This window comes from Aulostomus chinensis, chromosome 15, assembly GCF_037954235.1.
Source record: "Aulostomus chinensis isolate RoL2024-O1b breed Wild chromosome 15, RoL_Achi_v1.0, whole genome shotgun sequence".
Lineage (NCBI taxonomy): Eukaryota > Metazoa > Chordata > Actinopteri > Syngnathiformes > Aulostomidae > Aulostomus > Aulostomus chinensis.
This window is the reverse complement of record NC_141334.1, coordinates 575,001-589,985: the sequence shown is the minus strand read 5'-3', so window position 1 is coordinate 589,985 and position 14,985 is coordinate 575,001. Positions and strand designations below refer to the sequence as shown.

Genomic DNA, 14,985 nt, shown 5'->3' with positions numbered 1-14,985 from the left:
TCGCTCACTCAAACACACGCTCGCTCACTCAAACACATGCTCGCTCACTCACGCACACGCTCGCTCTCACACACATGCTCACTCACACACACATGCTCACTCATACACACGCTCACTCACACACACATGCTCGCTCGCTCTCACACACGCTCGCTCACACACACACACACACACACACACACTCTCTCTCTCTCTCTCTCTCTCCCTCCTTTCCTCGAGCCACTCCTGGGTATTTACACTGATACTCTGGCGCTGTCCTGCGCTTCCTTATGAGCAGATCTTGTGACCTCAGTGAAACGACTGAGTTGAATAAAGTTTAAAGGAACAAATCATCGTAACCCTAACCCAAGTCCAAGTAGGAACATCTCCAGTGGGATGAAGGAAGGAGTCCTGAAGCCTGGAAGCAGGCGCTTGAATGTGGGCTTCCTTCATGTCCAGGTCAGTTCTGTGGTCACGCCAGCAGAAGCCACGTCTCACTCCCCGAAGACAAACATTCTTTCTTTTACCCATCAACTCTAAGAATGACCTTCGATTTTGTTATTTCATCAGCTGGGAAATATCTTTGTATTACCATTCCCATTTAATTAGCACTAAATTAGAAATGTAATATTATGCCTACCTTGAAATTATAAATGCTGAAATACAGAGTAGATGATAATGGCAGCAGGTATTCGTCTTTCTGGAAGGCCTGAGTGGGTGGAGGGCGGCCGGTCTCCCAGGAGAGGGAGCTGGCAGCCACTGTGCAGGCCGGCGTGAAACTTCACTTCTGATTAGAGCGAACGGCCAACTTATGACCTCCGTAATGGGCCTTAATGAGGCTCGTAGACCGAACCTAATGGTTATCTGGGAGCAGGCCGAGACTATGGGGGGGTGCTCAGCGTGGTGAGAGGTTGGCTCCACTGGTGCAGGAGAACAATCATGGAAGAGGATTTAGTTCACCTACCAGTCAAACAACTATGACAGGTAGATATATGAAACTGGCAGAATGCTGCTCTCAGCTTGGCCGAGGATCATGAAGATGGAAGGAGGGCGCAGGGACCAGCAGGCTCAGGTTAACCAGGACATGGGAATCTCAGAGCGTTTCAGAGGAGAAAAACGAGAGATGAACAGAATCACCAGCGTCAGATCCCCTGAACGTCTGAGAGTTTGTCCTGAAGGATCTGAATATTCTGAGACTCACTCTGGTCTCCTCAAATTGAAATGATTTGAGGAACATGATAATACTGGCGGGTGGCCCGGTGGAGCAGTGGTCCTCACCGTGGCCCCCCAGCAAGAAGGTTGTGGGTGGAGCAGTGGTCCTCACTGTGGCCCCCAGCAAGAAGGTTGTGGGTGGAGCAGCGGTCCTCACTGTGGCCCCCATCAAGAAGGTTGTGGGTGGAGCCCCGGCTGCAGCACGGGGTCTTTCTGGGTGAGTCTCCATGTTCTCCCTGTTCCTGCTGGGTTCTCTCTGGTACTCCAGCTTCCTCCACAGTCCAAAGACATCAAGAGGGACCAGGTTAATCCAGACTCTAAATTGACCGTAGGCGTGGCTGGGAGAGCCAATGGTTGTCTGTCTCTATGTGTTGGCCCTGCCATGGACTGGTGACCTGTCCAGGGGGAAGGCTGCTGGGATAGGCTCCACCCCCACCACCCTCAACAGGAGAAGAGGGAGAACATGGAGGGATGGAGGGAGGGATGATGGATGGATGGAGGGATGGATGATACTGGCTGAGTGTTTGGGGGTCAGGAGCTTGGCCCCGTTCTGCGACACCTTCTGGGACATGAGAGTTGTACGACTTCTTCAGGGTACAGATGAGATTCGTCAGTCAGCACTAAAAGCAGCAGCAGCCTGATCTGATAGAAATGTATGAAATTGCCTCGAGCTCTCGACGTGGCAGCTGTTCAGATTAAGCGCCAGCACCATGTAAACAGCACCAACGTAAAAGCACTGAAGGACTCACCAGTTCAGCTCCAGCTGCAGTTAAGAGATTTATCTTGATTCACCAACAACTTGGTGCAATGAAATTCACTGCTGGAAAATAATGTTTTATCGTGTTTTATTCAAAAAGTGTACTTTGCCTTTCCAGTGCTCACTCTCAGGAGTCTTCAGCTCACTCAGGTGTTCCCTCCTGCATCACTTCTTACTGACTCCAGGATGCAGGAAGAGTCAGCCACGTGTATTTAGCTTGAAGCTAACGGAGACTGATGCTATCAGCAGCTAAACAGTCTAAAACTTCCATCCAGCACACAATTTCAAACATGACATGCCACCACCAGGCAATGAAGGGTGAGAGGTCACGGCACATTCTCTCCGAATCATTCCGTATTTGAGTCCTTATTTTGAATCATTGGTCTTTCCCTCTGCTTGGTGAGGCTGATGAATGGCTGCTGAGTGCGTGAGTCAATCAGTCACCTGCTTCTCCACACTCACCTGTTGCTGCAGAACAGAAAACCCACCAACACTTTGTAGTGCTGACAGCAGGCAGCAGCAGGAGTGTGTGGAGGTCTACCTGCCCTCAGACTGCACTGCCTCACTGATGTGTTTACTTCCCCCTGCAAGAATCGAATCCCGTGACTCATCCTGCTGCCTCAATGAAACAGACAATCTGTTGTTGCCATCTTCGTCTGGAGCGCATTAGTAAGATGGACGCAACCACAGATCTACGTTTAGCCGAGTTCTTCTTTGCTATCCAACCCAGACAGTCGACAGGCTGTTGGGTCCTTTCATGGGCCTTTCCCATGTGTTGTGTGACAATTATTGTGCGTCTGTTTGACTGGTTGATCAGGCCCTGGGCTTCGTCTCTCTCTGAATGGCTAATTACGCTCATGATCACAACTCCATCGCTGCATTCTGCCTAATTAGGACCTTTAAAACATTAACAAACAAGTTGCACCATCAGTGTCACGCGGCGGTGACGATGGAAGATGCTACTAACCCTGTGTGTGTACATAATCCTCACAGTAAAAGCTGGGTCATACTGGGTCATACTGGGTCATACTGGATCATACAGGGTCATATTGGATCATACTGGATCATACTGGGTCATATTGGATCATACTGGGTCATACTGGGTCATACTGGATCATACTGGGTCATACTGGATCATACTGGATCATACAACTAAAGCTGGAAATAAAGAATCTGAGCCATTTAGAAATTACAGCAGGGTTATAATTCATAAGGGCTCACGGAGGCTCTGGTTCCAGCTCATGTTGGTCTTTTATTTGGTTTTCATTCACCAGCACCAACCAAGGATATCCAATGCAGAACCATCACAGCAGTAAAAGGGATGATGCCATGATAAGCAAACTGGAATGATCTCTGTGTACCTTGCTGGCGCCGGGCAGGAGGTGCAACTTGACGTAAGGGTCTGAAAGCCCGTTGTGGTCCATTGGCTTGAGCCCCTGAGGAAGAAACAGAAAATGCAGAGATGTCAACTTTGACAGGCACTGTGGACGAATCCTACACGTCACTCCTCCAACGTGTGGTGTTTGTGCTGAAAGAGATTTTAAAGTCTTTGCACCTTCATCCTGGCGCAAGTTCCAGATGTCTTAATGAGGTTAGTTAGTCAGTGAGACAGATGGCGAAGGTAGGATTAAAGACTGTGGACTCGTCTTCTTGTTAGTAGCTGACTGCTTTTATTCATCTGCTTGTTCATTTCGTGTATATTTTACTGTCATCCATTTTCGGTCATTTGTTCTTTTCTCACTGCTGTCTCAGACAGAACCACCTTCCTCAAGAGGGAAAATTCCCACCAAAACCAAGGTTAAACCTCATCGAGGTGCAGCTGTGAGGTCATTCTCTCTGCTTCAGCTGAGGAAAGAAGAGGAGCTCCTCACTGAGCAGTCAATTTAAAGCTATAATGCCTCATATTTCCAGTTCAATGAACCTTCAACTCCCTGATTCCTTATTAGTCTTTCAAAGCCACAAACACTTCATTTGGTAAGAGAGACTTTATTATTTTTCACATCTTTATTTGGTCAAAATGAAAACTAACTCAGGCTGCACGGTGGTGCAGTGGTCAGCACTGTGGCCTCACAGCAAGAAGGTTCCGGGTTCGAGTCCCGGCTCGGGCGCGGGATCTTTCTGGGTGAGTCTCCATGTTCTCCCCGTGTCTGCGTGGGTTCTCTCTGGTACTCCAGCTTCCGCCACAGTCCAAAGACATCAATTTGGGGACGAGGCTGATTGATTCTCTAAATTCACCGTAGGTATGAATGTGAGAGCCAATGGTTGTTCGTCTCTGTATGTTGGCCCTGCGATGGACTGGTGACCTTTCCAGAGTGAACCCTGCCTCTCGTCTGTTGATGCTGGGATAGGCTCTAGCCCCCCCCCCCCCGCGACTTAAGGAATAAGTGGAAGACGACGATGGATGGAAAACTACTAACTCTACATATATGGCAGAGATGCTACGTCTACGTGTGACTGAGGGCGCCTGACGGTAGGAGGAGGCAGAGGGATGTGAACGGAGGGAAGGTGGGAGGATCTAGCCGGATGCACTCTCTGACTTAACTGCTACGAGAACATCAACAAGTCCTGCAAATGCAGTCAAACTATGCACCAAAGAACGAGACGTTCTGACGCCTGCATGCCTTCGTATCGTTCTTTTGAGCACTTATATCTTGGATTGACATATCAAACATTTGTTGCCGTCACATGAGTTTAGAAGATGAGGTTCAGTTTTTTCTGGACATTAAGAGTTCTGTCTCCACCCTCCTCCCATGGCCACACCTCCCTCCATCAGTCCATAGGGTTGGCAGGGAGTCTTTTATTCATGGCGCTGTTCCACCTCTATTTCTCAGTTTCCTCGAGTTCACAGTCTGGACTACATTACTGAGCCACTATACGGACTCCATGAAGCAGGGCTGCACTTATTTTATTTATGCTTAGTCACTCTTTTTGACGCAACATCCCTGGGATCCCTTGAGGGGCTTTGTGGGACTTTGACTCAAGGATGACCTGAAAATATCTGGAGATTAAAGGTCAAGGTTACTGACAGGCAACGATCGTGGGGGGGCTACAAGGTGGTATTTCCAGTTTGTTATTCAACCAATCTGACTGTTTTCATTCCAAACAGGTTACCAGCTCATTTGTGATGATAACACAATGAACAACTTTGTGATGATTCATGGTACAGGACACATTTCCCTTCCAGCAAGAGTTAGTATAGCCGGAACTCAAAAGGTGCCAGATATGTTCTTGAGTCGTTGTCCTCCTCTTATCCGGTTGGTCCGGGTCGTGGGGGCAGCAGCCTCTCACCCTGTCTCTAAGGGAGAGCCCAGCCTCCCTGAGGAGGAAACTCATTTCAGCCGCTTGGATTCAGGATCTTGTTCTTTCAGTCATTACCCAGAGTTCATGACCACAGGTGAGGGTTGGAACATAGATTGACAGGTAAATCGAGAGCCTCTCCTTCTGGCTAAGCTCCCTCTTCACCACAATGGACTGGTTTAGCACCCGCATCACTGCAGACGACGCCCCAATCCACCTGTCAATCTCCCGCTCCATCCTACCCTCACTCATAAACAAGACCCCGAGATACTTAAAACTCCTCCACCTGAGGTCGGACCCCCCCCCCCCCCCGACTTGGAGTGGACAAACCACCCTTTTCCAGCTGAGGACCAGGGCCTCAGACTTGGAGGTGCTGATTCTTATCCCAGCCACTTCACATTCAGCTGTGAACTGTCCCAGCAAGAGCTGGGGGTCGTGGCCTGATGGAGCAAAGAGGACCACGTCATCCGCAAAAAGCAGAGACGACATCCTCCCGCCACCCGGCTGCACCTAGAAATTCTGTCCATTAAAGTTATGAACAGAACCGGTGACAAAGGGCAGCCTTGGTAGAGTCCAACTCTCACTGGGAACAAGTCAGACTTACTGCCGTCAACGCGGACCAGACTCTCACTCGTCTGACTGAATTTGTAAGGGGCCATCCACCCCATACTCCCGGAGTACCCCCACAGGGTGCTCCTGGGAACACGTTCTTAAGCCTTCTCCAGATCCACAAAACACGTGGACTTTTTGGGCAAACTCAGTATGGTGGAAGTAAGGTGAAAGTATGGAGGAAGTAGGGTTGAAGTATGGAGGCATTATGGTGGAAGCATGGAGGAAGTATGGAGGAAATAGGGTTGAAGTATGGAGGCAGTATGGTAGAAGTATGGTGGAAGTATGGAGGAAGTATGGTGGAAGTATGAAGGAAGTATGGTGCAAGTATGGAGGAAGTATGGTGGAAGTATGGAGGAAATAGGGTTGAAGTATGGAGGCAGTATGATATAAGTATGGAGGAAGTGTGATGGAAGTATGAAGGAAATAGGGTTGAAGTATGGAGACAGTATGGTAGAAGTATGGTGGAAGTATGGAGGAAGTATGGTGGAAGTATGAAGGAAATAGGGTTGAAGTATGGAGGCAGTATGATAGAAGTATGGTGGAAGTATGGAGGAAATAGGGTTGATGTATGGAGGCAGTATGGTAGAAGTATGGAGGAAGTATGGTGGAAGTATGAAGGAAAAAGGGTTGAAGTATGGAGGCAGTATGGTGGAAGTATGGTGGACGTATGGAGGAAGTATGGAGGCAGTATGGTGAAAGTATGGAGGAAATAGGGTTGAAGTATGATAGAAGTATGGTGGAAGGATGAAGGAAATAGGGTTGAAGTATGGAGGCAGTATGGTGGAAGAATGGAGGAAGTATGGAGGCAGTATGATAGAAGTATGGTGGAAGTATGAAGGAAATAGGGTTGAAGTATGGAGGCAGTATGATAGAAGTATGGTGGAAGTATGGAGGAAGTATGGTGGAAGAATGGAGGAAATAGGGTTGAAGTATGGAGGCAGTATGGTGGAAGAATGGAGGAAGTATGGAGGCAGTATGATAGAAGTATGGTGGAAGTATGAAGGAAATAGGGTTGAAGTATGGAGGCAGTATGGTAGAAGTATGGTGGAAGTATGGAGGAAGTATGGTGGAAGTATGGAGGCAGTATGGTAGAAGTATGGTGGAAGTATGGAGGAAATAGAGTTGAAGTATGGTGGATGTGAATCTACTCCGATGTCAAATTAGGAGCCGGTGTTTGACACACTGACGTGACGCTGCTATGTCATCACGATGTCATCATAGTTCCATGAAGATTTGATGGCATCTTCTTTGTCCGGGCAGATTTCCTATTGCCTCTGTGGAATCTCTCATGAAAAAATATCAACCGCCAATTCATAAAGATCACTTTTTAAATATGAAGCTTCAAAATACCGCAGAGTACATTTGAAGCTGGTCCTTTTCCTCCTGGGAGGCTATCAGCCTTCTCATCTGTCTTCATTACCATATCTGACTGGACTGGTAATGCACAGGTGGAGGAGGCATCAATCAGCAGGTGCAGCATATAACAGGACGGGTGAGGCAGGCCATCGATCCACCCACAGGGCGCCGACCCACAGACCTGTTAACACAGGCTTAATGCTCGCAGGGCCACCTGGGACCAGCAGAAATGATCAGGTCAAGGCTACAGGAGGTAAACTGGGAGTGATGGGAGCAGGCAGAATGGTGAGTCAGCAGATGGTAATGGAATGGGAGTCTCCAAAGAAGAACCACAGGAGGGCTAAAATATCGTTGAAAACTCAAAACTCCTATTAATGAGTACTTGAAATGTATATTACAGCTTTTGAAGTGTGATAACTGATCACTGCACTGCTGCTGCAACAAACTAGGAGACAGTCGGAGGGCATGACGGTGAAACCTGTAGAAGAACGAGTTTCTTTATCTGGTCCTTCATACGATTAGTACCTGAAATATAATAAATACTTGTGTGTGGTGGGTGTCAGTTCTTGTCTTGGTGTACTTTTTCCCTACTTGTGTGTATATTTAATCAATTGTTATTGGTAACTTTACCATTAATAGTTGTTCATGGCCGGCATGATGGTTACCAAACTGTCTGCTTGTCATTAGCATTCTTCATACAAAAGAGGAACAAATGAGTCACACAGAAAACAACATCATTGAAAACATCAACACTCCCTCACAGGTGGGTGGGGGGGGGGGGGTGAGTGTGCGCGTGTGTGTGTGGGGGGGTGAGTGTGCGTGTGTGTGTGTGTGGGGGGGGTGAGTGTGTGTGTGTGGGGGGGGGATGAGTCAGGGTTCACCAGGTCTGCAGGTTGGATCAGTCGACTCAGGATCGACTGCTGGGGGTCGGCTGCTTACCTTCTTGTATCTGGGGACAGGAAGCTGCTTTCCCAGCAAGTAAAGTAACAGAGATGAAGAAGGCATGCAAGAGAAACAGGAGGCAGCAGTGGTTACAGGAAGTTGAAGCTGAAGCAAAGAAACTCATGCAAATGACAGAGGACAAGCAGGCGGAGCAGGAAGCAACTGAGACACTCAAGCTGAAACATTTGCTGAGAAACTCAGACGTGACAGCACGCCATCGTCACACACTGGGACATTCATTCTTTACTGAGGAGGAGGAGGAGGAGGGCCTGCTGACAAATGTCACATGGGCAGTACAAGTACATATATCCTGGTACAGATACATACATCCTGGTACATGTATGTATATCCTGGTACAAGTACATATATCCTGGTACAGATACATACATCCTGGTACATGTATGTATATCCTGATACAAGTACATATATCCTGGTACAGATACATACATCCTGGTACATGTATGTATATCCTGGTACAAGTACATATATCCTGGTACAGGTACATACATCCTGGTACAAGTATGTATATCCTGGTACAGATACATATATCCTGGTACAGGTACATACATCCTGGTACAAGTATGTATATCCTGGTACAAGTACATACATCCTGGTACAAGTACGTATATCCTGGTACAAGTACATATATCCTGGTACAAGTACGTATATCCTGGTACAAGTACGTACATCCTGGTACAAGTACGTACATCCTGGTACTAGAACGTATATCCTGGTACATGTATGTATATCCTGGTACAAGTACATACATCCTGGTACAAGAACATACATCCTGGTACAAGTACGTACATCCTGGTACAAGTACGTACATCCTGGTACTAGAACGTATATCCTGGTACATGTATGTATATCCTGGTACAAGTACATACATCCTGGTACAAGAACATACATCCTGGTACAAGTACATACATCCTGGTACAAGTACATATATCCTGGTAAAAGAACGTATATCCTGGTACAAGAACATATATTCTGGTACAAGTACATATATCCTGGTAAAGTACGTATATCCTGCTATAAGTACATACATCCTGGTAAAGGAAAGTATATCCTGGTACAAGTACATATATCCTGGTACAAGTACGTATATCCTGCTATAAGTACATACATCCTGGTACAAGAACGTATATCCTGGTACAAGTACATATATCCTGGTATAAGTACATATATCCTGCTATAAGTACATACATCCTGGTACAAGAACGTATATCCTGGTACAAGTACATATATCCTGGTATAAGTATGTATAGCCTGAGTTTAGTGGGCAGTATAAGTACATGTATCCTGGTATAAGTACATTTATCCAGGTATAAGTACAAGTACGGGGCAGTATAAGTACATGAATCAGGTATAAGCTCATATATCATGGTATAAGCACATGTATTCAGGTATAAGTAAATATATCCTGGTATAAGTACATGTGCGGGGCATTATAAGTACATGTATCCAGGTATAAGTACACGTTTCCATGTATAAGTACATATATCCAGGTATAAGTACATGTAACCTGGTATAAGTTCACGTATCCAGGTGTAAGTTCGCATTTTCCAGGTATAAGTACACGTATCCAGGGATATGTATGAATGAATCAGGTATAAGCTCATATATCATGGTATAAGTACATGTGTCCAGGTATAAGTACATGTATCCAGGTATAAGTACATGTATCCAGGTATAAGTACATGTGTGGGGCAGTATAAGTACACCTATCCAGGTATAAGTACACATATCCAGGTATAAGTACACATATCCAGGTATAAGTAAATGTATCCAGGTATAAGTTCACATATCCAGGTACAAGTACACGTATCCAGGGATACGTACAAATATCCAGGTATCAGTACAAATATCCAGGTATAAGTACATGTATCCAGGTATAAGTACACATATCCAGGTACAAGTACACGTATCCAGGTATAAGTACACGTTTCCAGGTATAAGTACATGTATCCAGGTATAAGTACATGTAACCTGGTATAAGTTCACGTATCCAGGTATAAGTTCGCATTTTCCAGGTATAAGTACATGTATCCAGGTATAAGTACATGTATCCAGGTATAAGTACATGTATCCAGGTATAAGTACATGTGTGTGGCAGTATAAGTACACGTATCCAGGTATAAGTACACATATCCAGGTATAAGTACATGTGTCCAGGTATAAGTTCACATATCCTGGTACAAGTACACGTATCCATTTATAAGTACACGTATCCAGGTATAAATACACGTGTGGGACAGCCACAGACTCGGGTGGTGGTGGTGGTGGTGGTGGTGGTGGCACACTTCAACATTCAGAGCTGTAAAGTGACATCAGAAGCGATGACATCAAAGCTCCTCCCATGTTCCTGATGGATTGTGAGGACAAACTGCTGAACAAAGCATTTTTGTGTAAAAGCAGAGGAAGGAAAACAGCCACAAACAGGGATCATGAATCAAAGCCTCAGAAACAGACGGAATGTGTTTGTGCTCCCACACTGTGGCGTGGGCGTGCTGGCCATGGAAGGCCAGTCTGCAGGAGATGGAAGAGAATGAACGACTGCAGAGGATTGTTCAGGTGGGTTGGCGAGTAGGAGGTGTTGAATCAACAAGTCTCGGATCTTCAATTGAATTGTGAGACCGTCTGATTCACTGATAAACGCAGGAAAGCTGTTCCTCTACGGAAGGAAGAGCTCTCGAGAAAGACTTCAGTTTTCTTGCATATATGCAGACTGACGTGAAGAGATCTGGCAAAGTCTGGCTACACTGAAAGAGAAGAAGAAAATGAGCTGTGTTGACCGGTGCAACAGGCAATCGCACGACTCAGAGACAGAAGTCTGGTGGCCAGTCGAGGCTGACGAACTGTCACGGTCCAGGGAACCAACGAGGCAGAGAAGAACCAGGAGGGAAAACGTTCCGCAGAAGCTGACAGCTCACAAAGAAGAAGAGGCCCAGCGAGTGAGCGCAGAACCGAGGGCGGCTGCCTTGTTGCCTCACTGGCTTTACGCCCACGGCGTGACCCCCCAACCCCCAACCCCTGCTTCTTTCAAGCCTCTTTTTTCTTGTTTCTTTTTTTATCGTTTCCCCATTTTCTCTCCAATGGTATGTTTCATATTGGGTTTGGTTGATGGTCGATGGCTGACGGTCGTCTCCACTCGGTCCTGAACTGCTGAAGCTTTGTGATTTAGAGGCTTTGCTGTCAGACCGAGCACCAGAGCATCAGCCCTTTTCACCTGTGCAGGCACCATAAACAACCAGAGGGGGCGCTAGTGCAGCAGTCAGGAAACATACCAGACACGGTTGATCGTATCTGTATGGACACCCAACCGAGTCGGAGGGAACACAGAGACTGCTGCACCACCTGGACCCCCAGGACCCGCTGCTGGTCCTGCTGAGTTTCAGGTTGAGCTGCTATGAAGATGCGGTGTTGGACTTTTGTTTGAAAATGTAAAGTTTACAAGGGTTATTTCCTCCAAGGAGCGGAGTCGTATCGAAGTTCAGAGTTCAGCAATGGTGAAAGTCGTCATGGCTGAAGTTCAGCGGTAACACCTGGAGGTTTGCTGCTCTTGTCACGTGTCTCAGGTGTGCCTGCTTCTTGATTCCTGCTTCAGTTTCCTTCTTGTCCTCTTGTCTTCTTTCCCGTTGTTTGCCTTCTTGCCTTCTTTGACTTCTATTATTGGAGGTCTGTAGCTTGGATTTCTTAGAATTTCCTGTAACTTTGATTTCTCTTTTAATCAAAGACATCAACCGCCTGCTTTGGCCTCGGCGCTCCAATCCAACGACCCTGTTCTGTGTTGCACATCCATGACAAAGCAGGATGAGTGAGATCTGTGAAAGTAGGATAGGAGCAGTAACATGGGTGCTCGTGAAGTCCTAAAGTGATGGGGAACGCTCGGTGGCTGATTTCACATTCTCACTGAAGCTGAAGGGGATAATTCACCTTCCCAGCGAGGCAGACACCATGTTAGGAAGGTATTTCAGAGGCTTATAAGACAGTGAGTTGTAATTTTGGGGCTCTGGTAAATGGAACAGCAGCAGAGAGACGAGGATCACATCGTTCCAGACAGTCCCGCCTCCCGTGTGGAGGAGTTCTTTGGCTAATTTTATGGTTTTGCGGGGTTGTGGGTGAGCATAAGGAAGACAGCAGCCTGAAGCCCAGTACAGACTCTCGTGTCATCCCTGGAGGCAGCGGAGCGTTCTTGATCGGTGCCACTGGGGGAGGGGGGGCAAGATGCAGGTTTGCAAACAGAAATTCAGGGTTATTTCATGTTGCGGCTAAACCAGTGACCGTGTGAGATTAATAAACCAACTAGCATCACAACACCACTTGCGCTCTCACTCCATCACGGCGCCTGTGTGGACGCATTTTAAATGTCTGTCTAATTCATTTTTCTAGTGGTTATATTTTAATCTTAAATCTGGAACATTTTATGATTCAGCACCACGATGGTTTTTATTCATTCAGGGAAGATACGGTGAAACGTTACTGTCGTGCAAGTTGACGCTAATCTTCAGAAGAGTTCTTTGCTGTCAGATACAACAGTGGTAGTGACATCATCAGCATGAAGCAGCTCCTCTCCTCTCGCTTTTGTCCAATCAACACGGAGGAAGCTGCCGCCACTGGCAGCAGAGAGGGTTCAACACGGGAGGTCTGCCGCCACGCTGCACTGTGATGGTTCCTGGAGGCCCCTGCTCGACAGCTCAGAGTACATTAACTGTTGTGCCTGTTTGGTAAACAGTACAATACAGTAAATGTCATTTTCCTACAAACACATTATTGTTTGCTGTTGGGCTTCTCACGCTGTCAGTTGGTCCTCAGAGCAACATTCATTCTGAGTGGGTTTTCTGGGTGCACAGGGGGGTGTAACCCAGCAAGGGTTCCTGACAATAATCCATCAGAGTCACATGCACATCAAGAGGAAATGAGCAAAGAAGGACTTCCTGGCTTCGCTCATGACATTAAGTCTCAAAGCAACTCAACTTAGTCGATGCCACACTGATCAGCGTTGGTGGGAGGAGCGCCCCCTGCCTGCTCTCACTTGGTTTGCTGCTGCTAGAAGTCCTGGGAGGAGATGAAGTCAGATCCTCTCACTCTGGTATCAACACACTATGAACTGGAATCTTTCCCTTCTTTTGGGGAGAAAAATCCAAGCAAACTTGAACGTCTTGCTGCACACCAAGAGTGAAGATTCCCTCCGTTCACTGGAGTGATGTGTCTGGGACCAACAGCCAATAAAGAAGGAGTATATTGTGTATATATCTACCACTGTTTTGCATGTACTATTAAATGTTTCTACTGCACTCAGCTGCTAATGCTTAGCATTAGCAGCTGAGTGCAATGTGTGTGTGCTGATGTGTGTAAACGCTGGGAGCAGCAAGCTGTCTCACACCTGATGGAGTGTCACAAATATCACCCAGCCAGAATCCCACTGAGGACTTGGACTGTAAGTTGCTCTGTTGCGTTTGCTGAAGCCTCGCCAGGGCGACAGTGAGAGTGAAACCCCCTGGGGGGTGAGACTGAGACCGTCTCCTGCTTGACTCACCATGCCACATATTTATGTGCACACAATCACCTTTTAATGACATAAAACCTCTTTCAACCAGACAAAATGGATTTACATCAGGCGGTAGTTGGGTCGGACGTCCTTCAGACCACATTCCCACTGTAAATGCATCCCACCAAAGTGAGTTGGTACCAGGAACCAGACAAAGACCACGTCCTCAGCAGGTCTCGGTCCGGTGGTCCAGCTCACCAAAGGGACAAATGCTTGGTTCAAACCACCAGAGCTGAGGGAGGAAAAAGCCCTACCAGATGAGATCTACTCGCGGTGAGGTTACCATGTTTGTCATAAACACAGAGTACCCGTCCTCAGAGTTGCAATCGTTCCAGACGGCATGAAGAAAGGCAGGAGTTGGTTCTCCCATCAGCTCGTCCTCACCGGCTCATGCTGTGGCGCTAACGCCTGTCCAGGACCTCTCATCCTTTAATAGACCACAAGTCCCAATGTTTGTAGTCTCACTACACACCGAGGACTGAGCTATTCAGCTGGGATCTAAAAGATCCAATAAGAGAGCTCGGGTGGGGGGGGGCATAATCGATGTTATCAGTGCAGGATTCAGTGCAGGCCTCAAGCCATGGAAACGGGAGGGGCGTGTTAGCAGAGCTGTGCAGAGCTGGAGGAAATAGGCGCCATAAATCAAAATGGTCTGATGTCTGCTCTGCTGTCCAGTCCTCCAGCCAGGACTCGCCCCTCCTCTTCCATTGGCCAGTCTGCTCCATGGCGGCGATTCAGAGACTAGAAGAGTTACAGCTGCCAACAACAGCAATGAACGTCAGACAGTCCTCTTCATCTCTGCAGGAGTAGGAGTCTCCTCCTCCTCCTACTCCTTATTAAACACCTGGAAGGGTTGAGGGACTGATGTCCACCTCCACCACGTTGGCTATTTAGCTGAGCTCATTTATTGAGGAATGAAACAGGGCAGGTGGGTGTTAATCCTCTAACGCTGTCACATGGTCATGAAGCAGGTTTTAAACTACACTACCCATCAGCCTCCTGGTTCTGCTTCACATGAATAACATAGCAGCACAGCAGCTTATGTCTGTCTCCGCCCACTCCGGGGAGACATGACATCATCAGATCAGGATCCACCTCAGGATCAAGTACTCACTTTGATTTCTTGCAGCTGAAAGTGAAAAGTATGTCTCAGCCTGTTTATCCCGCTTGTTACTGGAAGCTGAGGAACGCTGCACTTGTCGTTGATTTGTGATGATCTGGTGATTGATCTCAGTAGCTCATGACAACGACATCAATGAATCCTCGATAAGGAGAAAAT

General features: G+C 47.1%; 1 protein-coding gene across 2 annotated transcripts in view; it reads right to left on the bottom strand.

The window, feature by feature from the left end:
* The window catches only part of doc2b (double C2-like domains, beta), an 83,296-nt gene that overhangs the window by 16,728 nt on the left and 51,583 nt on the right, over positions 1–14,985 (bottom strand). The window contains exons 3-4 of one of the 2 annotated variants that reach the window (XM_086225837.1): positions 8,153–8,176; positions 3,310–3,384 (exon numbers count right to left, since the gene is read on the bottom strand). In XM_086225837.1, the coding sequence (XP_086081963.1) occupies positions 3,310–3,384; positions 8,153–8,176 (99 nt within the window). The remainder of the gene's footprint in view (positions 1–3,309; positions 3,385–8,152; positions 8,177–14,985) is intronic. The other variant, XM_086225838.1, reaches the window with a different exon arrangement.